The 26,855-nt window shown below is 39.4% G+C and overlaps 1 protein-coding gene across 1 annotated transcript in view; it reads right to left on the bottom strand.

Annotated features, from left to right (window-relative positions):
- The window catches only part of LOC139737543 (cytoplasmic dynein 1 heavy chain 1-like), a 70,030-nt gene extending 44,550 nt beyond the window's left edge, over positions 1 to 25,480 (bottom strand). The window contains exons 1-29 of the mRNA XM_071648219.1: positions 25,163 to 25,480; positions 21,711 to 21,819; positions 20,938 to 21,111; positions 20,222 to 20,477; positions 19,722 to 19,908; positions 19,049 to 19,269; positions 18,482 to 18,702; positions 17,868 to 18,033; positions 17,131 to 17,439; positions 16,655 to 16,741; positions 15,959 to 16,114; positions 13,751 to 13,888; positions 12,622 to 12,756; positions 12,093 to 12,164; positions 10,903 to 10,986; positions 10,126 to 10,305; positions 8,666 to 8,812; positions 8,016 to 8,162; positions 7,223 to 7,363; positions 6,631 to 6,734; positions 6,174 to 6,246; positions 5,516 to 5,626; positions 4,956 to 5,075; positions 4,491 to 4,631; positions 2,786 to 2,884; positions 2,364 to 2,487; positions 1,604 to 1,749; positions 1,041 to 1,151; positions 429 to 638 (exon numbers count right to left, since the gene is read on the bottom strand). Coding sequence (XP_071504320.1) covers positions 429 to 638; positions 1,041 to 1,151; positions 1,604 to 1,749; positions 2,364 to 2,487; positions 2,786 to 2,884; positions 4,491 to 4,631; positions 4,956 to 5,075; positions 5,516 to 5,626; positions 6,174 to 6,246; positions 6,631 to 6,734; positions 7,223 to 7,363; positions 8,016 to 8,162; positions 8,666 to 8,812; positions 10,126 to 10,305; positions 10,903 to 10,986; positions 12,093 to 12,164; positions 12,622 to 12,756; positions 13,751 to 13,888; positions 15,959 to 16,114; positions 16,655 to 16,741; positions 17,131 to 17,439; positions 17,868 to 18,033; positions 18,482 to 18,702; positions 19,049 to 19,269; positions 19,722 to 19,908; positions 20,222 to 20,477; positions 20,938 to 21,111; positions 21,711 to 21,819; positions 25,163 to 25,388 — 4,395 coding nt within the window. The 5' untranslated portion in view covers positions 25,389 to 25,480. The remainder of the gene's footprint in view (positions 1 to 428; positions 639 to 1,040; positions 1,152 to 1,603; positions 1,750 to 2,363; positions 2,488 to 2,785; positions 2,885 to 4,490; positions 4,632 to 4,955; positions 5,076 to 5,515; positions 5,627 to 6,173; positions 6,247 to 6,630; positions 6,735 to 7,222; positions 7,364 to 8,015; positions 8,163 to 8,665; positions 8,813 to 10,125; positions 10,306 to 10,902; positions 10,987 to 12,092; positions 12,165 to 12,621; positions 12,757 to 13,750; positions 13,889 to 15,958; positions 16,115 to 16,654; positions 16,742 to 17,130; positions 17,440 to 17,867; positions 18,034 to 18,481; positions 18,703 to 19,048; positions 19,270 to 19,721; positions 19,909 to 20,221; positions 20,478 to 20,937; positions 21,112 to 21,710; positions 21,820 to 25,162) is intronic.
- Positions 25,481 to 26,855: the final 1,375 nt, after the last annotated feature.

Genomic DNA, 26,855 nt, shown 5'->3' with positions numbered 1-26,855 from the left:
TCCTCATCAAACTCCATAAAATTGGCCACCATGTACCACGAAAAAAGAAAACTTGTACTGTGTGCTTGTGGCTTCATAAACAAATTGTAGAGCACACTGATATCTAAACTACAGCTGGAGAAAGTACACATCATGATGGAAAGGTTGCAATTAAAAAGAATGATACAAAGTATGTTACAATATTACAAAAACACAGAAGTTTGAAACGTGTTGTTTTAGAATCCACTTACATATACTGTATCAATCAATCATGACCATAATCCTGTATGTTAGCAACTCATCCGTGGTGTACTATTTTGAGCAGCGTTAAAACTGATTCAATTAGCATACTTGGGATATCCCATCACAGAATGTCTACATTAGCCACTTTTCATAACTACAGAATGCATTTTTTTTTCTTTGAATCCTGAGAGTAATCCTGCCCTAACCTGCTTCAAGAACTCCTCCAGAGCCATCTCTCCCTGGGCCACCATGATGATATCTCTGACTATGGACTCATTGCGCTGGAGGTCCACATCCCAGACCTGGCCTAGAGTGAGTTCTGTCAGCACCCAGTTAACTCTCAGCTTCCTCATCAGTTGCTTCCAGTGACGCTCCTTCAGAGCCTCTGACTTCAGCTCAGTCACCAGCATGTTCACCTGTCATACAACAAGATGGTTTAGTGTGCATCTATCAACATATACCCTCGGTCCAATAAACACACATTTAATACACACAACAAGAACAACATATTAGAAACTTGTCATGCTTGAGAAATGTTCTTTTTGTAAATCACACAGCTGCCTGAAAAACAAATATAATAAACTCATTTGCCGTCACTATTTCTAGCCCTGCAATTTGTCATTTAATATCATAAGTAATGCCTTACGGTTTGACGGTTTTGATCAAAGTAGCAATTAATTCCAATGAAACTTTTGACAGCTAAAAATACTTTTTCTGCAATCAAGACATATTCTCATGACAATCACTGACATGTGTCACTAATACACCCTAACTCTGATACTATGTCAGGTTTTTTAATCTTTCAGAGTCCCACTTACCTTGGCATATCCCTTGAGAACCTTCTGGACGTGTTCATATGAAGAGTACTGTCGGAGTCTGGCAGGGAGACTCTTCAGACCGTTGGTCAGGCTGTCAATGCTTTGACGAAGCTGGAGTTTTAATCAGAACGGTGCAAATAAACAACTTCTCTACGAAAAATATAACTTTTTTCCATTTTATAGCATTTAATATGGTAAAAAACATACAGGATCATAGTAATCATTTCCATGATAATGTTAAAAACACAGCTTTTTTGTTGTTGCCAGTTATCAGTTCCAATAGAAAACTCAACACAAGAATCCATTTTTTTTTTTTTTTCTGGTTTACTAGAAAGCATGTTGAGAAACTGCAATAGTGAATTAAGTTTTCATTTACATAATAGCTTCTCATAACAGCTTACATTTCATCAATTTAAAAAATGTGGTACTTTGTAACAAAAGTATGAGCACAGTCATCTAACAGTAATTTTAGAAAGCATGCTGTATAGGATTTCAGTGATACAAATATGACACTCTGATGTGTAAAAGCAGAGACTCAAACGATGGCCAGAAATAATGGATACCTTGCGGGGTGCCACAGAGAGCCATGGTTTCTCCTTGAGCTCATCAATCTGTTCCCAGATCTTCTGGAGCTCAGACCACACCCCCTTCAGGTCCTGTAGCTCCTCCAGGGCTACTTGGACTCGCTCCTCACTGGCACTCACAGTCCCTGTCATATGGGAGATGGACATCAGACATTAGGTACTAAACCACACCCACAGTAGGATGTAGAAAAGGGTAATTCATCAACTAACACTGCATATCATGACATCATAGAACACCTCACTATCAAAGAAGTTTCACTTAAGTTGTGATTTTTTTTACATCTTATTCTGTCTCTGGAGATATTAAAGAGAAAGTTTTCAGTACACAAGGAATTCACAGTAACATTACATTCTGCCATCTACACACTGTTCTGAAATCATCAATAAATTTGTTTAATACTACTCGTGATGATGGATATGAATAAAGCTGCAGTTGGCAAGATTTGCCTCAGCTCCATTCCACCATCATTAAAAATTTCATTAACTTGTGTTAAGCTTTTACTTGGTATTAAAGGTATTTTTTAAACTCCCTTTAATCATATGATAGCAATTGTCCTTCCTTTGTTAGTATTCAGCTCTTTGTAGGTATGTTTAACATTATCATTTCATGCAAGTCTGACTTAAAGTTTTTACTTAACTCTCATATGGTTATCAAATTACTAACCATCTGTGTACTCAATGGTTAAAGAGGTAGAATGAAGCATATTGGAGCCTGTGAGACACTCTTGTCTCTACTTACCCAGCTCCTGCAGCTCCAAGGCCTCCTTAGCCTTGGCCACATTGTCTCTGTCCTCCTTGAGACGGGTGAACTTGCCTTCAAAGATGAAGAGAGCATTGGTGGCAGTGTCTGGCCTCAAGTCTCCCTGTCAATGACAAACAAAATCCATGCTAAATTTACTCACTTCACACTGTAAAGATACTCATGGCATTTGAAATGAGATGACAAGGTTCAAAAGCAGCAGCATGCCATTCAGAACATTACCTTTAACAGAGCTTACGTCAAACACTGGACACATACAAGATTTTGCCTTTTTATTCATCAGTGAGAATTATCAAACTCTACATCAAAGCTCTGCAAGTCTGCATCTCCATAATTTCTGCAACAATCTATCTGTTTAGTGTGAAATGTGCAGATGATGTATCAAGTTCATCATAGCTCACCTGGATTGGTTTTCCCTTGTCCCACTCAGCAAGGAGCTCAGTGGTCCTAGCCTCAACAGTCCTGTCCTCAGACACAATCTTCATCTGGAGGCTAGCGATCTGTGCAGGACAGAAACAACACAAATCATGACTAGGTGAATTGGTTACATTCATTCAATCTGCCCCCCCCCCCCTCCACTTTTGAGAAATGTGTGTAATCCTTCTATGTATGATATTGTTAATGTAACTTATCAGTCAAGTCTTTGATATAGCCATGAATATTGCATTTGTAATGCTTTATTACTTTTTTTTTTTTGGTGCATATGAATGCCTTTCACATCAGGCAATGTACATGTACCTCATATAAAATGCTAGTGGAGGGTATACTTTCACATAAAATGGACAATAAAACATAATTATTCAACCATTCCACAACAGCAACATACATCTCTCTGTCAGAATATTGATACATGCATTGCATCCACAGAGGCAAACTAAGAATATATTACACACAGTTTTGTGTCACTGACTTCACAGATGGTAAAAAGGAGAACCATGCATAGTTCAAAGATTTTTCATTTGTTTCAGTTTTGGTAGTTTGGGTCCTCATTTAGATTTGACCAAATGTTCTACTACAAGCATTTAAACCCACTCCATAGACTCATTTCCCAAAGCTCTAATACTATTTTCTTTTCTTCAATCATTGTAAAAAGATATGAATTATTGGTTAGGTTAACAATGTCGTGGCAAGTGTGAAGAGTATGTTTGATACCATCATTTTCATAGCTTACTCAATTATGATTTCTAACACCTACTCCAGTGCAAACAGTTTAACCCTAAAAAGACTGGGGGGGGGGGGGGGCCTAAAAGGCCCCCCCTCGACATTTCGCGTGATCACTCAGCAACACGCAATGCTCTCGCCGCGATGCTCTATGACTTTTTTCTTTTGAGTTTCCCGCACATTTTGACACCAAATTTGTGACGCCTGGAGGTACGGTTCTGAAGTTACATAACTTTTTGTACATGCACGTGAGACCGAAAATGGCTCAAAAATGTGATTTTGTGTACAAAGTAAATACAAATTGAGTTTTATCACATGGTTCATATAAATATGCTTATTTTTACTCTCAATGGCTAAAATCAATTTGTTTTAGTAGTATTATGCTTCAAAAAGGGTCTGCCACAAATTTTGCTGAAAAAAACAACAAAAACAAAAGGTCGAAAAACAAAGAAATACATAAGAAATTCATAAAACAATAAAATAAATAAGAAATTAATTTTGATACCGAATTTTTTTCAAGTACATTTGCTAAGAATGCTACAAAGAATATCTAGACCAAAAATGAGCACTTTTGGAGCTTTATTTACTGATTTAGATAAAAAAGTCTGATTTCTCGCATAAATTAGCATAATTAATCAAAATAAAATAAAAGAAGACAATTTTGGAATATTTAAATATACGATCTTGTAGATTACATCGCACACTACCATTGTGCAAATTTCCGCGGCGACCGCGCGATCCACAGCCGAGATCTTAAGGGGGGGCCCTTTATGCCCCCACCCAGTCTTTCGAGCTACCAAAATAGCCCAGTCTTTTTAGGGTTAAGCCAATTTCCATACCGAAGTTCTGTTTTATCACAATGAAAGTTCTGACAGCCCACAAATATCAAGTTTTGTGACAGCAGCAATGATAGACACAGTGACACCAGAGATGGTCTCACTGTACCTGAGTCTGGATGGCAGCTTCCTTGCGCTTCATGATCTCGTTGTAGGCACCCCATTCTCCCTCAATGTTGTCTACATACAGCCAGCTGGATGGGAACTGGTAGCGGTGACGCTCCAGCAGCTTCTGCCCAGATCGGTACATCTAGGACAAGACAGACATCAAGCATACGAGTCAACAGTCAATCTTCTCATGTACAGAAGTTACGGACTCATGCAGGAGGGAGTATATCATTCACTTGATCACAATTAATAGAAAAAAAAAATGGTGCATTACTAAACAATGTGTGTGTTAAAGATTGTTTCATAAAAGATATTGCTCAGCTGTATCTGGTCACCATGAAAAGAAATATAATTATCTTCTTGGTTTTTGAATGTCAGATTCTTTTAAATAATTTTTAGAGACAAAATATGCAATTTCAAGATCATTCAAAGAGTGTGTGAGAAGTAAGTCTGACATGACACTTACATCCACCTGCTTCTCCCAAGCACGGTACTTGCGCTTGAGGTTCTGGACGTACGTGATGAAGCTGACTGCATCCGATGTGCTGGCTGTGTCCACAGAATGCTGCTCCAGGTCAGTGCGAGACTATTCAGGAAAAAAAAAATTCAAAACCAAAAAACAAATAAATACCAGAGAGTTTCTCTGACTAAATCTGATGGAGTAATAGTGGCTTCTGTTCCAATCAACTAAATTTTTTACTCAAAACATAGTGGACGGGTAAAAAACAACAACACATATAATTACTGTTTCTCATAAGAAGAGATCTACCGGTACTCTTCAAGAACCAATAGTTGCCTTCTTTGCAGCATTTTTGCACACCAATACTTTATCATACTAGGTAGATCAGCCTACAATTTAGCAAAGGAAATGTTTTCCATTCATTGTACTATAAGTTGTATGTACATTGTTTTTATAAACAAGCATTCTCCACATGATGAATAATCTTCAATAAACCATTGTTGGAACGAGCACATTTGTTTTTCTTTATGCAAAAGGAAGATAGTGAAGATTAAAGGAATGGTTACCTTGGAGAGGGCACTGTGGAACTCTGTCATCTCTCCTCCGAGGAGGTTGCCAAACTTGCTGAGGATCTCCTTGTGCCATGAGTCATATTTCATGTTCACCTTGGACTGGACCTAGAGAGGTGACAAATCAGCAATGCATCATGTTTCTACACCACCTTTTACAAGTGCTAGATATCTTATTTACTTTCTAACATGAGCTGGATGTTGTTTGATATGCTATCATACTCTTTGTCAGTCTACTACTTAAGATAACTAAGGTGAACCAAAATGCTCCTTACAATTTTTGACTTCCCTTGTTTATCCATAAAGATAAACCATCAGCTGTGTGGAACGGTCTTTGTGAAAGGTAACATAAAGGGGCATAAAGCAACTTTAATAATGCAATTATTGCATGTGTAATCTTCTGTAAATCTGTTCAGATCAAAATGTTGCGATACTTCTGAAGTTGCATGATGGAATCCCATTTTCTTTACTCATTTTTCTACAACTTCTGAAGTATTAAAATCATGGCAAACCATTTTCTCTATGTGTTGTTTGCCTCTATGTAGCAAAATCATTTTTACTTATTCTCATGAGAAGTGGTTCATAGTGTGCAATGCACCTACACCTTAAACTTTTGGTTTGTCAAAAGGGAAAAAGAAGACAATTTATCCATTACCTTGCCATACTCCACAACAATGGGTCCAAACTCCTTCCTTGTGTCAGCATTGTCAAAGGTGGTTCTTGATTGCCTGTTTGATGCAGAGATATCAACAAAATACAATACATGGCGTAATACATTTACCTTCATTTATAACAAAAAATGAAAATACATTCTAGAAGTTGCTGCAGTTCATTCTGTTTTCTCTACATGTAAGCATTACATGCACCCCCCCCCCAAAAAAAAAAACCAAACAAACAAACAAACAAACAGCCACAACACTGAATAGTCCATGCACATATGGTTCCATAAATGGGATCAGATGTAGTGTCCAAAAAACAACAACAACAACAACACAACTTTTGTTGCAGAGGATCACAGATCACCATGTGAATGATGTAATAACTCAAACCTGCTGTTTAGTTCAGAATAGAGCTTACAAGATGGTCAAAGGTGCAAGGTTAAAGGGACTGACCTGATCTGCTGCAGAAGCATCATCCATTTGTTCATGTCCTCACCCACTCTGTCATAGACATTGTGTGGCTGCATGTCCCACAGGGACTGGAACTGGAGCCATTCCTACACAGTGAATGAATGATGGGAACAGCCTTCAATATCTTGCATATCACATCTCATCACACACTCAGTAACAGATTCAAATACAACATATCCAAGCTGAATTAGTGACTCCAAAAATTGTGTTAATACAAGTTCTTTCTTCTTTAAATCCATATTAATTCCATCATTTTCAACTACTTGCAGTTCCTCTGACTGTAAATATAATAACAATTCATATTCCACCATTTTTTAAAGGTATTATCACTGCATGCTTCATCATATAATGGTTATTTCCTAAGAATAAGCGTAAGCACTACTGGGATGCATTTGCTGAGTATCTCACTCTATTAAAACGCACAGAACTCAAATTTTTCTTTCTCATAGCTGGAGCTTGCTTCTTCCAGCTTGCTTGGTCGACTACAAAATTCTGATTAGACAAGGCTGCCAAATCTATTGCAGGATAACCCCATCACCCATTGTTTAGTGTCAATGCTGAATGTGATTCCTACCTTGACATAGTCCTGGACCTGCTTCAAGATCTTCTCAATGGCACCATAGGCTTCTTCCAGGATCTTGGGTCCATCAGGCAGTTTGCACAGCAGGTTTCGGTAGATCTGGGCCTTGTTGGACTCGTGCTGCTCCACACCCACCTGGGTAAGCAAGATAGCACAACAAACTAGTCAGTACAAACAGCTTTACAGCAAATCTTTCATGAGTGAAAAACAATGGTGGAAACTGATTTTTAATCAAAATTTGAAGACCTTACACCAAAACAGAGCAGGATTGCAAGTGATTCTGAAACAAATGCTACGATGCAACAAGATACGTAACTAGTCAGCACAGAGAGTCATGTTGATATCAAATCATAACTTAATATTGAAATGGAAGTATGAAAATGCTGAGATGATTTACTAACATGTGGCCTTCATGGGCATCATGAGATGGTTTTGTAATATGATGTCCTCAATGAAGATCAGCATGGCTACAGGGGAAATTTTCAGTAAAGCATTGTCCAACCCCACAGTCTTTTTCTAGGACAATGCATAGGGTAAAATTTTTGTTCCTTCTCTTTTCTTTTCTTTTCTTTTCTTTTCTTTTTTGGCGAGGGGGGTGGGATGGGGGGAGGTGTCTCAAGAAAATGATAAATTTGAGATCCAATCTGAAAGTACACATGACTTCACACAATAACTTAAAAAGAAAAAAACAAAAACAAAACTGGTAGCCAAAAGCATGAGTTATAGTGTTACAGAGAGGGATGCAGCTATTTGGATGAGAGATGAGAATGCCAAGGATACTCGGTACCTGGTAACGTGAGCTCTCAAGTCTACGCTGGTTGATGATGATGCCTTCCCAAGCAAAGAGCTGCTGCATCAGCTGGTAGCGAGCCTCTTCCACGGGGGGAGACAGGTACATGACTTGGTTGGTGATGCGGATCTCATGGATCAGACCCTGATGAGAGAAGGAAGGATTAGAAACCCAGTCAGATTTTAGCACTACCACATCTCTGACAGCTACAATGAAAACTGTACAGTATGATATCATCATGTGACATCAAATTTAGGAACAAGGCTTAGAGAAGGCATTTATCTGTAGTGAAAACAAGCTACATGTTCTTTTTACCCCCTCTCTTTCTTCATCTCATTTCTAGAAAGAATGCTTGAAGGATTATCACACAAAGAAAAACCTCATATTCTGCTTTCATAGATGTTACATAATACAATGTGATATCATTATAATGCAACATTGTCCTTTTTCTTTTGATAGAGACATTTTATTCTTTCTGAGACACACATTATGTGACATATCAAATTCTCAATGGACACTTCTAAATACACAGACAAGAAATTATACAGGTAATGGCCAACAACTGGACAATACACACTGTTGTGTCATTCACTGTATCACTTCCTAGAAAAGACAAAATGCTGGTGTGACTGTGAAAGATTTCTTACAGTGATCTTAGGCTCTCCTCCAGGCTTGACCTTTGCTGGACCATCAGTGTCCATGCTGTCCTCCATGGTCTGGCGGTCTTCTCCCAACAGACACTTGGTCCAGGCCTGGATTCCTGCTTGGAGACGTCTGGCCAGTCGTTTCTCAACCTTTGGAATGGGAAGATAAAACTCATGATTTACAATCACTTCATCTATGCTTCTTGGTTACCATTCCATAAGACTCACTGTGGCAATTCTCGCTATCGCCAATGACGTAAAAAGTACCCGGATGTGGCTTTTTCGTCAAGATGTAGTGCACTTGGTAGCAAGGGCACTTCCGGCACGGAGCATAATTTGCACAACGCTAGCGTGCGCGTACGTGTACCTTACCTATAGCGCAGCGCCGACCACGGATACTAGTACAGTAGGCCCCTGTACCGCCCGAGCCAGCGAGTGGCCAGGCCTGTCATACTCGTACACTGTAGTCCCCTCCGGCGGCCGGCCTTGCATTAGCATGCACCACTGCACGCAGCGCATAAGCTAACACATACCGGTACAGCGTACTGCTTGATCATGCGATCGATGTGCACATCACAGATCAGTCATCTCTGCATACGCTGAAAATATGCTGGAAAATATTCACCCACCTGGATATACAGTATATCGTCATGGAATGCCCATCTTTTTTTTTTATTTGTTCTCTGTTGAAATGTCGCGAACACAATCGGGAACGAACAGTGATCTCGAACTTATCCTGTCTCCGAAGCAACTTCTTCCAAGTAAGTACGTACAATGTACGTAGGCACTAGGCCTACTACCTAGTGCTACTACACCACTACTAGTAAGTCGCGCATGCACATACTGCGCTGTGGAGTCACCCGCAAACTTCACCCACGCGGCCACGTCACATCTCGCATGCCAGTAAGGGTCCTATTTCTGCAGATTTTTTTCATTTATTGTCGTGCGAACAACACATGGCAGCTTCGCAGCAACAACCAATAGTCGTATTAACAGCAATTTCTTAAGAATGGAGAAATTTCAAATCATATTAAAGCTGTAATTCAAGTCGAGAAAACCGGAAGTACAAGTAGAATACAGTCGGTTGTGTGTGTAAATAGCACTAGTCACGTATCACACGCGTACGAACGGAAGTGACTTTGCTACCGGACTATCCCATAATACACCGTAAATGACGCTTAAATCAACATCCGGGTACTTTTTACGTCATTGGCGATAGTGAGAATTACGATATCTAGTGCTCTCCAATTTTCACAATGTCAGTCTTATTTACATCAAATTCAAGACAACCTTCAACAAACTGGTCTGATAACGGAAAAACTTTTCGACATTACATCAAGACATACACAAGTCTAATGGTCTAATGCTCTCTCTACCCATGTTTGAGCTATGACTAACACTGATTTTGTTGTAGAATAAAGGCATTCTCTCTCCAGCAAGGTAATAAACTTTTACAGACTCACCTCAAGATCTAGCTTGGCCACCCATTGAGGCAGGTTGGAGTATGAGTGAAGGCTGAGGTCATCCACAGCCTTCTGGATGCGGCTGAGGATCTCTGCTAACACCTGTGTGGAGTAGTGGCAGGTGTCCAGAGAACGCACCTCTCCATCAATCTTCTCCTCCACCACCAACAGGTCATCCACCTGTCAGCCAACATACAGGAGATGCAATCATTACAACTCCTTCAAGGGACATACAACATCTTTGTGCATGGCCTCAATGAACGTCATGGGTAAAAATGCATCATTAACTTGGTAATCACATAGGGTGAGGAAGGATCAAATACAAAATATTAAAAGGTAATTTGACTTGATAGATATTACAAGAAGAAATTTACACTAGGCTTTTCTCTACATATCCATTCAAGTTCATGATCAGAGGGCATCAAGTCACAAATAGCACTTTATCAACCTTCAAATCGTCCATCTAATACCTGCAGTCAAGACTTAGTATTTCCAACTGAAAGGAACACACAACCTTTATGCTTCAGATTCTGCTCAAGACAGTCTAATCTGAAAATATAATTTTACCTCAGTTCCTCACACTGTGGTCTACATTGAAGCTTGAGCAGACACAGCATACCACTGCTATACAGACACATGACAGTGGTGGTTGTGACCAATGAGATTCATGGAGATAATGATTCATTTAGTCTGCTTTCAATGTTTGTGTGCTCCGTAGTGATGTTTGCAAGCTAAACCTGTGTTGAAGAAGAAAGACAGCTTGCGAGAGATTCTCACCTTCTCTTGAAAGTTGAAGACAGCCTCTGCCAGCTTCTGTACATAGTTGTCCAGTTTGTAGGACTCCCATGCCAAGTGGGCTCCCTAGATGAGTAAACAGCACACAAAGAAAATAGTATCAGTTATTATAATATTTCTATCATGACAGCTTACATAAATCCTGGCATACTATCTCATATAAACAGATCATTATGAATTGACAAAACAGAAAGAAACAACAAAGGCATTCCCATTCACTTGTCTTGCATTGTGAGTGGCTTGAATACCTGGCTCACTTTGGTTCAAATCAGGACATATTGATTCATGTTGCTATGTCATTACTACATAACGATCACCTTTTCAACTCAGTGCATTTGGATAATGCTTAAATATTCAAAACAAAATTACAAGATAATTTAAAGCTCTTATTGCTAGCTGGGAGTGTCATGTCATGCACAATAGACTTAGTGCAATGCTGTGAATACACTGATTAAAGGACAAGTTCACCTTCATAAACATAAGGATTGAGAGAATGCAACAATATTAGTAGAACACATCAGTGAAAGTTTGAGGAACATTGGACAATCGATGCAAAAGTTATGAATTTTTAAAATTTTTGTGTTGGAACCGCTGGATGAGGAGACTACTACAGCTTGTGAGTCATATGCGTACAACAGTATAAAGAAAATGTAAAAGAAAATTCAACATATTTTCACTTTTTTCGCATAATAAGAGAGCTCTTGACTTGCCTCTTTCTAAAGGCAAGGGGAATAATATTACCCATAACATTTGTCGGTAACGAGTCAGGGTGTACTTTTTTCAAAAGATGGAATTTTGTGAAATTCTCTTTATATTTTCCTTATATTGTTGTACGCAAGTTATTCATACACTGCAGTAGTCTTCTCATCCAGCGGAAAAAATTTAAAAATTCATAACTTTTGACCGGATTGTCTGATTTTCCTCAAACTTTCAATGATGTGTTCTACTAATATTGCTACATTCTCTCAATCCTTATGTTTATAAAGGTGAACTTGTCCTTTAAATACAGCCAAAATATCACAAGCATAGTGGATGCCAAAGTGGGCTACAATTACATGTAACATCTCATATAAATCACCAATGCAGCTTATCACTGTGAAATAACTATGTATCTCTCTGTCACTGTTCCTCACAGCCTGTCTAAAGTTGCACCTTTTTAAGTTTGTCCTTACCTCTGAGATGAGACTCTGGACATCTTTCTTGAGACCAGCCACCAGGAGTGTGATGGAAGATCTCTCCTCAACCTTCACAATAAACACACATAGACATAGCGGTAACCTCCAGGTACTCAAACCTTCCGGATCATGCATTTTTCAACAGAAAATATACAAGGAAACAAACTTTTCTGTAGAAAACTGCAACAGTTAGGAAATGAAGAAAGAGAGTACTACTAAATTACATGAGAAATGGAAACATGATATCTGATATGAAATGTCAATTGGAGAAATGCTGCTATCATTGCTCAGATCATTATTCCTGTTGATCTTCTTAACAAAGATTTCTAAAGTTTTGAAACAAAAGTTTGCAAGACGTAAGTTTTCAAAGCATTGAAAGAAATTTCACATGAATAAGACACTGAAATTTGAATTCTTACAGGTTCGAAGACCATGCTCTTCAAGGTAATAAATGATGGAAAGATTCATGAAGCTTCCCTCTCATCTATTCCAAGCCAGGCACTTCACATTGAGGGCGGGGCCTTACCTTCTCATTGGTACGTTCATTGGTGCGGACACTCTCAATGAGAGAGATGGCAAACGGGTAGAGCTGGTTGGCCTGGTGTGCCTTGTTGATGATGGCCAGAGGGACTCGGAATCCTAACCACTTCAGATTCCGCACCTACAAACACAGCAAACATACAGGCAATCTCATTCTCTACAGAAAGTTGTTGAGAACATTATACCGTTGAGGACAAGCTGATTTTGCTATAACTTGGGTTTCCTGTAGACACCTACCCGAGTATACTCGGGATTGGTCTTCAACAGGTAAATGACTTTAGAGTAAAGAATCAGTTCCTAATCATTTGTGTAATTTTACATTGAGGATCCAAGCAAATTACTAACCACTGATATCTACAAATGGATAAAATGTATGGATTTACTACATTTCATTTGAAATAGGTAGCTGAATCATATTCAGAACTGTATAACATTTCTTACTCAACCAGTGTTTCAACACATTGAAAACAAGTTGATAGGTTACATCACATATTTTTCATAATCCAATGCTTACGTACATAAGGGACTAGTCCAAATGAAGTCAGTTACATTTTTTTTAATTATTATTAATAAAAGCCAGACGTGGTATACTACAAAACAAAATGACATATACCACAGTATACCACTAAAAGTCAAATTTGTCGCTGGGGTGACAAGACCTTGTATCTGCAATTTCTGGTGAAAATGACGTTTTTGGACTAATGGTCAAATAATGGGTTAGGTGATGTCCTGTCCAAATCCCAACTGTCTTACTCCAAAAATGAAGCCACCACGGCATGTCAAAGGAAAGGCTATCCCATTCGCCCCAGTGCTTTGGCCACCATGTTTTTTGGTTCTCCTGAACATTCAACATTTTGTAGATACGAGGTCTTGTTGCCCCAGCGACGATATATAAGTGTGGATTTTAATGATTATGTGCACTGCAGTCTATTGATTACATGTGCTGAATATCTCATTTGCTACAGACCACACCCCTTTTTTTTTTTTGGGGGGGGAGGGTATTTTTCTTTTTCTTTTTTCTTTTTTTGTATTAATGAATATGTGTCCATGCAGACTTTTATCCCTCACCCCTGGTGTAAGAAAAGTTAAGTCAGCTACCCTAAGTGGTGGCTTACCTCCTTGGAGAGAGTGATGATGTCTGGTAGGAAGTTGACCTTCAGTTTGAGAGAGCTGCCAGTCTTGGCAGTGGTCCTAGCTCGGGTGCTCTCAATGGTGAAGATTCGACCGGACACACCAAGCTGGCGCATCTGGACCTGAGGGAGAAAACACATCATTTACAATAAAACGAAAACTGTGTGTGATATCTTAAAAAACTTTAGAGAGACTCCTACTGAATAGTGGCGTGACTAGAGAGTTTACTTACATTATCCATTACTAGTTCTTCCCTATACCTCATGACATGACAACAGTGGACAAAGTTTCGATTAAAATATATCAACAGGAATGTTCCTCTGCAGTAAATCACAACAAGAATACTTGTAACATGTCACAGAACCTGACTGTCTGAATTGTATCATAAACTATCATTCAAATTCTTTTGGGGTGTTCCCTGTACATATCAACTATATCATGGTTTAAAAAGATGCAGCTAATGTTGTGCCAAAACTCCTTGCACAAGTTGTTATAGCCACTGATGATCTCAGATCTGGCAGTTGGACATAGAAGTTTTTGAATGGACTTGTATTGATGGCAGGCATGAGACAGAGAAAAGTGAAAAAAAGAGGAGGGACTTTGCGAGGGAGCGGAGCGACCGAGCGGGGGGAGGGTGTGGGAGGGGGGTGTCCCCCCTCCCACGGTAAGGACTTTTTGAAATCTAAGGTATGAAAACACTCATTCTAATGCATTTTACAACTGAAATTTACTATTGTTATGAGGTACATTTTACAGAGAAACATTGTGATAATTGAACTCATGAATGACACATGCAAAATGTAAAGGAAGGAATACTATAGTATGCTTAACTGTTATACCTAGGACCTACTCAAATGTGAGTAAATAATAAATCACAGTAATGTACACCCACTGTGACCCAGGTGACGTCTTGCTGGATTCAGTTCATACGGGTACAAAAAAAAAGGTGTCCAGTTATAAATCACAGCTTAGCATTGCCATTGGCTGTCTTTACCTTTATAGGGTTAGTCCATTAATAGTTTACAATGCGCAGACCAGGCAAAGTATTGCTGATCTTGGTCCATGTAGTCTAGAGAATCATGTATGTAATACAGCTGAAAATAAATTGTACATGCAGCTCAGCATTGTTGACCGTCTCTACGTCCATGCAACAGCTAGACTATACCTTACAGGAGGTACAAAAATTTGTAGACCCGGTTAAGTCCATAAACAGCTAATGTAGACCAAGCAATTGAAGTATTGGGGTTTGGATGAAGTCCAGAATGTAAAGCGAATCCCTTCGGCGGATGATCGATGTATCATAAGTTCCAGGTCCCGAGGAAGTCGATTGACTCGCTGGCCTAGAAGACGAAACTGGTTCTGGGAGATCAACTTCATATTCCAACCACTGCCACTTGAACTTACTGTATTGGAGACATCTTTGTCAATATCCGCTACGCGAGGGTCATCCTTATCGAGGGTCTTCATTTTCTCGTTGAAAAAAGAAATATTCTCACCGGTCCACAAAATCACGATAACAAATGTAGGTCACGCCAACGTAATCAGCGGGATACAAAAGCAGCGCATCGCGTTGACCGTAAGGTCGGTCTGTATCTGTCCGTCGGGCGGGGAATGTTCCGCGGAGACTGCGTTTGGCTTTGCCATATTAAACGCTGTCCTCCGTATACGGAGGGGATCCGTGAAGCCAGACGCAGTCCCCGCGGAACATTCCCCGACGGACAGATATAGACCGATCTTTCGGTCAACGCATCGCGCTGAATGCTGCGGCAGCATGCATGCCGAAGCTCCTTGATAATACGCAGTTACTGTACAGCCTCACACGTGGATTGTGTGCATCATATCATCACACCACACTGCAAGCTACAGTACGTGTAGCTAGAAGTTGATCGACACGCACGTTTCACATCCATTTCACGCACGAAACATGCAACATCGCACAGCTGCCCGCTGACAAATGCACTCATCACCATTCACACACGGCGAGATATGGTGGCTGCAAAAACAAGAAAAAGAAAGAAAAAGAGGAAAATCACAGAAATTTTCCCGACTGTGTATTTTCCCCCCAGAATTTCAAAATCCGCGGAAATCCACGGATCCGCGGAGAAATCTCATGCCTGTGATGGGTACAACATCAGAGTGAACAAGTTGTCACAGAGTACATCACACAAAAAGAGAGTTGGCTTCCTACAAACCTTCCTTGACCAGTCATCAAAGAGCTCCTGGGTGTCTAGTTTGGCTCTAAAGCTGTCTCCATCAGCCTTCAGCTTCTGACCCTCAACATGGTTCTCCCAGCTCTTACCCAACACGTCCTCCACTCGGTGCATGTAGGCTGACAGCTGGCGGTCAATCTACATGGGAATTACATCATTCATAATATGATCATCATATGCTCATTTTCTCATTTCCATATTATCTTCAGCATTTCACAACTCTATTTTAAGATGCCCAGACATCCAGTGATCTTGTCATCTTAATATACTAGGTAAATCATTAGCTGGTTGTAAGAGAACACATTTAAGCTGCCACATTTCAACAACAAACAACTCTGAAAACACAGTGATTCCATGCAGCATCACTTGATCTTCTACACTAGAGTACCAAAAGTGAATTTTCGTTTAAATTCACTGATTTATTCATTTGCAATATCATTGCCAATATAAAAAACAAACAAGCAAACAAATATGAACTTGCTATATTGCAGGCATTCAATACTTTGTGTGTGTGTGTGTGTGTGTGTGTGTGTGTGTGTGTGTGTGTGTGTGTGTGTGTGTGTGTGTGTGTGTGTGTGTGTGTGTGTGTTGGCTAAGACCATCAGAGAATATGTTTGAACCAAATTCAGCATGATACAAACAGCTACACAAATTTGTACACAAGGTCTGACTGCTCACCTGTCTTGCCCAGATGATGGATCCAGAGACTGGTGGCAGATCACGTACTTTGCTCATCTTGCAGGCCTTGCTCTGTGGATACTGCACCTATAGGGTGAGAGAGTAACATGACAAAATGGATATCAATCCCCAACCCACATCAAATATGAGGAATAATGTAAACTACATTTAAAGAATAACACAGCCTATCTAGCACTCATGTATTGAATTCATTCTGTAATATGACACAAGGCAAATATCTAAAGAGCAATTGGTAATGGATGACAGCAGTGAAGGGTACTTACATCACTTTAAACAAGGTATCACTGGCAGGTCATAATTTCTCAAACCTTTAGTGTACATGGCATGGGGATATTGCACAATCATTTATGGTTCAATCAATAGCAGGTTATTCACACACTTCCACAATGCAGATTTACGACCCTACAAGATTGTGTGTTATTGAGGAAAAGAAAGAGGATGAGCCCTGTACATACCTTGAACTTGTCATGCAGAGATTCAATGTCATCCTTGACTCGCTGGATGAGCTGTGTCTGGTACTCCCTGATGGCTCCTCTGATGTGGGGACGCACAAAGAGGGCATTGAAGCGAGAGAAGATGCGGAACATCTCATTGGCGTTCTTGGCTGTTCCCAGCTGGTCACGAAGGCGTGCCGTGATCCTGGTCTCCACGCGATCGATGCGTTCGTCGTAGCGCTTCATGGCCGCTTCCCAAGCTTCGCCTCCTTCCTTGCTAACATCCATTCCGTCCACTTCCTTCACATTCTCATAGGCAAGGTTGACTTCCTGTACACACAGGATATATACAATGTAAACAATTCAGTTGTCACTCGTGGACTTAGCCAAACTAGTTTCACTTGAACTCTAACATTACTCCCATGAAATACTAAAAGTGTTCTTAACATGATTAGAACAATCGAACATTTCTTCAACCAGACTGTTATTCCATTATGTGTTTGAATATGCCAGATTTAATATCAGTTTATATAAATCTGTCATCGCACTCCTTAATCATCATTACATTTTTTACATGCACATACTTGCCATTTTGTGAGACATGGGCAAAACTAACCTTGCATCATTCATAAGCAAACAGGTCATATGCTTTAATCTATAAATTAATTTCATATTGAATGAGATCTTTTCTCAATCTAACAGATATCTTACGTGTATCTTAGCTACGCAAAGAAGATGAGCAGGCAAGGACAACTAACCTCAATAGCATTAGCATCAGCAGTATCCATCATGAGCTCATTGAGCTTTGCTTGAGAGGGTTCCTCACTGGGTGTGGCCCCAGGACTGCTGGGTACTTGTGTGGTGACGGCAGGACGGAGCACTCGCACAATCACTGCCCTCAGCTGCTCATGCTGACGACGAAATCTGGTGGGAATCAAAAAGAGGAATTCAAACATATCGAAGGCAACAAGACAGACCTTACACACCTACGTATGCAGACCTCTCTCTGCTGCACTGCAGTGACACTGATTGCCTAAAGACAGGACTTGAGGGAAATAATTACTAGGGTTAGACAGAGTATTTGCTGCAGCCAAAATTCATTATACGAGATATGCATGTCACTACTAGTGGGTTAAAAATAATGCACTCATCAGTCAAAAAAAAATATATATATTTTCTCCCTCCAACACCCATTGGACATCATGTGCTTTTATTCACCTGCATTCTAGCTCTCTGTTCACATATATGTGGCAGCTACTTGAGGGTAGAGCTAACTTCACATTAACTTCATGGTCTTTTCTCTCTTCCATCTCTAGTCTCTATCTATCTCTTACATCTATCTATCTATCCATCTCTCCTCAGATCAACTCACTTTCTCATCTGTTCCAGTCTGTTCTGAAGTTTCTTGTGAGCAGGGTTGACTCTCCACACCATCTTCAAACTCTCCTCTCTCTTCTTCTTGACAATGTCCCTCAGAAGACTCTGCAGCTTCTCGTACTCATCGTCCCACGTGCCGAAAACATCAAAGCAGGCTGCCATCACCTTCTCAAACTCCTCATGGCTGATGTGCATCAGCCGACGTGTTCCAAGAACCTGTACACAAAGAAGGTGGGTAGAGGTTACCACAGATGAAATCAATTTGCCTTTCATAGCTGCTGTCAATTATATTTCTCCATTATCTGTACAAACCCACAAAACATTTTCACAATGTCATAGGTTTAAAGTTCTGATAAGACAATCTTCAAAATATTAGCCTTCAAATCATAAAAATGTAACACAATGAAATTAGCGTTTCACACTTGACATACACTTTAAGAGCATACTCATGATTATTACAATATAATGCACCAGACATTAACACAAATTTGCTTTCTTAGGTAACAATGATGTTAGAATCTACATGATATAAGCACAGGAAACCTAAGTTTAAAGGACAAACCTTGAGTAGCTGAGAGCTGAGATCCCGAGAGATAGCCTCTACCAGTCTCAGGGCCCTCTGGATTGGATACTTGGTGTTCCTGATCTTACGGAGATGTAAGAAGATGGCTACCAGTGCTTGTCGGATGCGGTCCAGCTCAGTAGCAGAGAGGAGGTCATTGAGGGGGAAGTCTTTCATCAGGGGGCTGTAGTTGGCAACTGTACCTAGTGCTTGTTTCAACCCTTGGAAGACCACAACAGAGAAAATGTTACTTCTCATGTTTCAATGGATCCTAATACTAGTCATCATGCATGAAAATGTCCAAAAGTTTCTCAAAACAATGTGTGTTAATATCTTTCTCACCTACATAACAACTAAAATTTGCATGCCTTTACAGAAATCATTCAAATTGAGTACATCAAACAGAAACACCATTACTTAAAAAGAAAACTACACAAATCAAAATTACCATTGTTAAAAGTGACTTTTTTCTTTCTATTCTATTTTCTATATCAGATAAGGGAACAATGCAAACACATATGGATTACAAAATTTTTGCTTCGGAGGCATACTTCTTGTTTCAATTTAATGTATTTCATGGTGTGGAGTCATGCTTGCTTTCTCCCACATAAAAATGTAAACATTTCAGATATTTAATCAACAAACTAGAGATGCAACCCATCACTTTCCTCACCTGTATCCGTGTCAAAGCTGACGGTGGCATGGAAACGCTTGCCATGCTTCAAGATGTCAAGGGTCAGGGCTACCTCAGGGCTCTCTCGCTTCTCTTGAATCTTGTGCAAGGCCCTCTCCAGGTTCAGCCAGAAGCTGATTTCCTGTAGGGCTGTGCCTGAGGCAGGGTCACGGTCTAGCTTGGTGACCTTTACAGGGGTGGACATAAAAAGTAAGCAACTATGTGACATTAACTGAGTTTTTAAAATAAAACACCACTCCTGCTCAGTGAGTGTGTGTATGTATGTATGTGTGTCTGTCTGTCTGACAGCCTCTCTTTCTCTTTTATTTCTATTTCACTATGATCATGAGCTGTACTTGGTTAGAATAAGATAACCATTGAATATACATATAATGTATTCATACAAACATTTAAGGACAGCAGTAATGAACGACCCAGTATTTGAGCGTGTATACCAACAACAGAGGGGGAAAAAACAAACTTCCATATCAATTTCTCACCTTCTGGATCTCCCTAATCCAGCGGTTGACGCCGTGTTGCAGTGTATTGAGGAAGGTGGAATCCTCTGCTTTGTCTGCAAAGTCAATGACCTTGGGTTTGCGCCCCTCCTCTCCACACTTGCGGATCATGGTGGAGACGACCTGGTTGATGGGGAGCGTCACGTCTGGGATGTCAATGTTCTGCTGGAGGTGGAGCAATCCCATCTCAAGCTCTGCAATCTTCTTCTCTACGGAGGGTGCCATCTTGTCACCATCCCTTTTGAAAACATACAATGTTAGAAGAACTTAAATGAAGAGGTAATGTATAGCATACTTCCTGAAAAACAGGAATGATTTGGCTAACAAGTAGGAAAGACAGAGCACTTCCATAGAGATGTATAGTATCTTATCAAGAAAAACAGGAAACTCCTATTGGAACAAGACCTGGGAGTGGTCAAAATTCAGATCCTTTCCTCTAAATTCAAAATAGTTGAGAAGTCTGAATAGTGTGAAGATATTTTGGCTACTTGCAAGAACTTTGCATGCACTGTGATAACAATGAAACAATCAAAATGAGTTGAAAGACGCAATCATGTGTGCACTTTAAGTGTAATTATTGCTCTAATCCTAAACGCACTAGGAAAAATCTTACAATAAAGGAGTGACTAGTATTACATGTGACTAGGTACACATTTGCCATATTCCACACTGTTGTCATTTTGTGTTTCTCCACATACCTGTCCACTTTGCCTGATGCCCTGACATAGGACTTGAAGTAGGGAGCCACAGCACTGCTGACATAGGCATGGAGAGTCTCAAAGGGTGAACCCTCACTCAGATTAATGACTCTCAGCTGGCTGGAAATAGACTTGTCCCCATCCACAATGAGAGCTCGCTTCAGGAACACCAGACTGGGAGGAGAAAAGATGAAAGTGAGACTTTAGAATATCACTCTCATTAGTAATGACAATAATGACTTAAATCATGATCACCATAACCATCATCATTATTACAGTACCTGTTTCTTCTAAAACTCACAATCTAGTGCTCAAATTCCAGCAATCATGTTCATTTGGTCACTGGACTCAATTCTGCCTAAGCACGTATGCCACTCCAATGCCAGCATTCCAACCAGGCTACAACTTTCATGTGTACAAGTGAACTCATTTACTGCTTAACTCTATTAATATATAAAACTATCTTGTCAGCAGAAACTACCTTGGACACACAAATGTCCATGAAACATTTACAGTACACATTTTATGCTTTTCATGAACTTGACATTCCTTCTGAATACACATACAACAAATCCTGTACTGTCATTTCTGTCAGTGTGAAATCCCACACTGTCCTGGCTTCACTCATCAATATGGAGAGCCACAGTAAGATGTGAAGAGTGTTAACCTGTTGAGGATGGGCCGATTTTGCTACAACATGCATTTCCCATAGACCCCTGCCCGAGTATACTCGGGACTCGTCCTCAAAGGGTTAAAGAGTCAGGACACCTTACCTGGCCATCCTACTGTTGAAGAACTGGACCTCAATGCTGATGGTGTAGGTGACCTCTTGTTCCTCACCTGAGGCATCAGGAGAGTCAGGGTTCTCTTCCTCTTCTTCATCTGTCATATCACAACACAGAACATACATGTAACTGTAGCACAAATGTGATTGGCATTTATATCATCTTTCTAAATAAGTTGTTCTGTGTTTGTGAACAAAGGCATTTACACATGGTAGTCATCTTGCATTAGAACTTTTATACAGGAAAACTGCTTCAAGAAAAACTTCTGACAAAATTGTTGATGTACACTGTATGAATGCTTTCTCAATGCAAACTAATTACAGATAATCTCATAATCAGATCTATGCTAGGACTTGCTACATAGATTTTGTAATTTGACAAACAACTTTTGCACATTGTCTTTCTTTTTATTTGCTCATCTAATAAACAAAATATATTACTATGTTATAATCTAAGAAGTAGACATCTTAGAATGTTCACTAGGAAGATTGTTTCTCAAACTATTTTTTTCTTTGTTACTACAGGCAGCTTACACACAGATGTACACTGTCTTGCTGATTTAACCCTAACTAGGCCGGGGGGGCCTCTGAGGCCCCCCCCCCCTCGACGTTCCGCGCGATGTATCGCTATCGCGAAAAGCTATCGCCGCGACGTTTCATGACTTTTTTCTTTCGGGTCTCCCACATTTTTTGACACCAAATTTGCGATGCCCGGGCACGTGGTTCCGAAGTTGCGCATAAATATGAATGTGCATGTCAGACCAAAAATTGCTCAAAAAAGTGAATTCGTGTACAATTTCAATGCAAACTGTGCTTACAGGCAAATTTCATAAAAGCATGATCATTTGAGGGTTTTATTGATAAAAATCAATTAATAGCATATTTTCTCATTCGGAACAATGTCGCGGACAAATTTCATCGAAAAAACAATGAGAAACATAAAGTCAAAAAAACACGGAAATACATTTAGAAATTCAAAAAACAATAAAATATTTAGGAAATTTTTTCTGATGGCACAATTTTTTTCTCTTACATTTGCTAAGGACACTAAAAAAGAATATTTACACAAAAAATGTGCTCATTTTGTGATTTATACCAAATTGTCTGATTTCATGCATCATTATGCATAAATTAGCATAATTTAGCATAAATGAAAATCTAAAAAAAAAAATAACTGCATGGTACTTTAGATTACGTCATAGGCAATGTGTGTGCCGATTTACGTCGCGATCGGGTGGTCGGCGGCCGAGATCTGGAGGGGGGGCCTGGGAGGCCCCCCCCCCCCCATCTCTATCATCTACCTAAATAGCCCGGCCTAGTTAGGGTTAAAGAGGAAATTCAAGCCAAAAATATATAAACTCTAAAAGAAAGAAATTAAAAACAAAAGTCCTACAGAATGTTCCTAAAATGACAAAAAATTGGGTAAGAAATAAGGATATGACATTTTGAAATTTCATATTTATTCCGAAAACATTTCTTGACCAGTCCTTACGGATATTCAAATGAGTGAGTTGATGTTGTCATTCTCTCACAATGATTTTTGGAAAAATTGTTATTTTTAGCTTATTACACAAGTAAAAGCATATTCTCATCTGTACCAAAATTACTGGAGTTACATTGTAACATTTGTTGCTGTTTTTTTCAATTTGGGTGGCTTTAAGGCAAGTTTCATATTTATACAGCTTAAATACTTAAGAGTTATGTCATTTTTGTAAATGAAATGAATAAGAAATTGTGAGAGCATGACATCATCAACTTGCTGAAAAATTTGAATATCCATAATAACTGGTCTAGAATTGTTTTCTGAAAATAAAATGTGGATTAAGATTTCACAATGTCAATACTTCCTTATTTCTTGTTTGATTTTGATCAATTTTGCACTGTTCTGCAGAATTTTTTTTTCTTTTTCTCTTGAAACTGATAGAATTCTGGAGTGGATTTCTTCTTTAACAATTATACAAAATGGGAGTATCAGAGAAACACCTGAAAATAGTAATCATGACCTCACATTGTATGTCTCATGATTTCATGAACCATGTATACTGCTGTTGTTAAATATAGGTTGCACATATACAATGCAGGGTAATCACACCACAAATGATATCCCACTGTTTTATCTGAATTTAAACAATGAAAAAAAAAAAAACAGATCTTGCATTTCTTTTCAATTAAATCAAAGCGCAAAAATAACACTAGATTCCACAGAGAGTCAAAGGTGTTGTTGTGCATAATAGTAAGCGAACAAAATAAGTAACAGTCAAATACACAATAACCACAGAAATTTTTAATCAGCTAAAATGTAAACCCCGCCATACACAATATGTTAGTACATGTATGAATCTGACAACATACAGCTTTGTACAATCCTAAACCTGGATGAAAAGGTCTAGCAATGACTCAGAACAAACACCAAGGATTTCTACACAGGATTCAGGAAGTCAGTAATTGGGTCTCCCGTACAGATTTAGTCTCAGCACCAAGATTACAGCTGGCCATGTGATCCATGACTTGGCAGCAGACCTATCCATTACATCACATTATAGTGATCCCAACCAATCTGTGGTTCAGCAGGTTTGTGCTTTCAGTGGGTGAAGCTAAATCTGAAGTGGTTGAAATTATGAAGCATCATAAAAAGTACAAGATTTGCATTTATTAAAACAATTTTTTTTTAAACAACTCATCATAGTTCAGGGAAGCTCAACATTTGCCAATGGAAAACAGTCACAAACTGTAGATTAGAAATAGATCTAAACTTTAGGGCCCAAGCTTGTGATACCACCTTACTGGCATCAAAGCTTTTCTGAGCTGCTGATTAGGCCTACTCGATTTTGGTTTGGTTGCTGAATATTCCATGCCTAATATCCTGCTGAAAATGAAAAATAATTTAGATGATATACAGGGCCAGCAGACATCTTAAATCCTGTCCGAGCCAATTACGAGCAAGGGAATGTCACACAAATATCACAATTTCACAGAACAATAATCAGGAAATAACACACTCTGAATACCGTATCGTACCACATGTACTGATGTAAGTAAAACTTCATAAATGTATTCCAAACTGATGCCATATCTAACGTTGTTAGACAATAAAACGATTTTAAAACTTCAATTTCTTACAACTGTATCTGAGGGTGCCTCTAATAGGCCTAGTTCATTAAATTATAATGTTAGAGTGAAATCCTTTTTTTCCCTACATTTTTCATCAATCATTCATTCACTCAGTAATTTATCTCACAAGGATTCACTTCACTTCAGCTACACTAACGTAGAGCTTCACATGTAGTGACGTTTGATTGCTCATTGTTGTTGGTTTTGCACAACCAGTCCATTCATTATTCAAAGCGACTTTTTCTCTGCTCTGTTAAGGTTGGTTCTCCTTAGAGTTCATTATTAACATGAAGTGTGGATTTACCGTCGGTTTGCTTGCCACAGGCTTACCTTTGGTTACACTTCTTGCCACGAGCAGACTCTGTGTTTGAACATCAGACAAGAACTTCTTCATGTATTCCTTGTGCACTCTGTCTGCTAGGGCGTTGTCCAATGCTGGGGAAGGCTCGCCATCTTCCAGCAGCAAAGGGACGATTTTACGCAAATAGTCAATCAGAACTGCCACATCAGCGACAGCCTGAGTGCTCTGACTTTCTGTGTCACTGTTGTCAGCCATGATGCCGAAGCATCACCGGTATTTGAAGCTAAAACATCAGATTTTTACTCAGAATTGTTCCAGCTTTCCCTTCGTGAGCCTGTCAATATTGTGGGAAGGCACACTGAGGCTGTTTTTGTGCACACTACCGGTACGGTATACACGTCACTCACTCCGCTCCATACACACACACTCCATAGGCGCGTGTCGGTGGTGTGTATGTGTGAAAAAAAAAAAATTGCGGGCATAGCGCCCTCTCTTGATATCGATTTAACATACTAGTAGTGTATTTTAATCGATAAATTTGATATTCACAGTACAGTCAAACCTGCCTTAGCGGCCACCTGTCTATAGCGGCCACTGAAAAATCCCCCCCCCCCCGAGAGAAAAACCCTGTTAAAGACCCTGTTAAAGACCCTGTGTAAAGCGGCCACCTGTCTAACGCGGCCAGCGGCCACAAATTTTGTTTCCCGCGGTAGATTTTAACCTGTCTATAGCGGCCAAAGAGCCGATAATTCAGCGTGTTTTTCTGCTTTGTAGCCGTGCCAGTCATTCATGGGCAACATTTTTAGTGATCATCAGTATTATTCGCCATCGCTGCATTCATCACTCATTCAGTCATAATAATGCATTAGTGTGTAGCTTTCTTCACGACTGTACACATGCTAATGTGCAACAATTTCATAAACACCGGCATTGTTCAATTCATGAAACACACGTGTGCATACATACACACATACATGTACAGTACATATAAGTACACTACAGGTAATTATAGATGTACACTGTATACAACGATGATACATGTGCATGTAGGCAATGCACACAAAGTTGGATGACCTGTCTATAGCGGCCACTTTTTTCGTCCCCCTTGGATGGCCGCTATAGACAGGTTTGACTGTATTTATTTGCATCTGACAAGTGATGTATTCCAATTGATTTATAATGATCCCTTGTCACCTGTAAATCATTATTCGTACAATTCATTTTTACACTGCCTTTGGTTCTATTAATCTGTAAGATACTAATCACTAGAAAGAAAAAGAAATTATAAATGTGTTGCAAATATGAAAAAAAAATCAAGAAAACGATATCACAACAATTACGTTTCTTATGAGATCCTTTCGATGTATAAACAGTGAGGTATCATTCATTACATCATACCTTTATCATGATTAAATGGAGAAATCAATTTGTTAAGACTTGGATATACAAAAAAACAAAACTGTCAATACAGTCAAACCCGTCTATAGTGGCCACCCAAGGGAGGCAAAAAAAAAAGGGGGAAATGAACATTATAGACAGGTGGCAGCAATACCAAAGCTATAGACAAAGTCTTTAACAAAGCTTTTCTCTTGGGGGATTTTTTTAAGTGGTCATATATGGTAGGTGGCAAGTTTAACTATACTCATGCAAAGTCGAATGATTACATGATTAGACATTGTCTTTTCAGAGATTAAATATTATCTTACTTTTAGTTGGATCAGT

This window comes from Diadema antillarum, unplaced genomic scaffold (assembly GCF_040938485.1).
Source record: "Diadema antillarum isolate AM-2024a unplaced genomic scaffold, OU_Dant_1.0 seq00000696_RagTag, whole genome shotgun sequence".
NCBI lineage: Eukaryota > Metazoa > Echinodermata > Echinoidea > Diadematoida > Diadematidae > Diadema > Diadema antillarum.
Note: the sequence above shows the minus strand (reverse complement) of the source record. Positions and strands in the feature narration are given on the sequence as shown.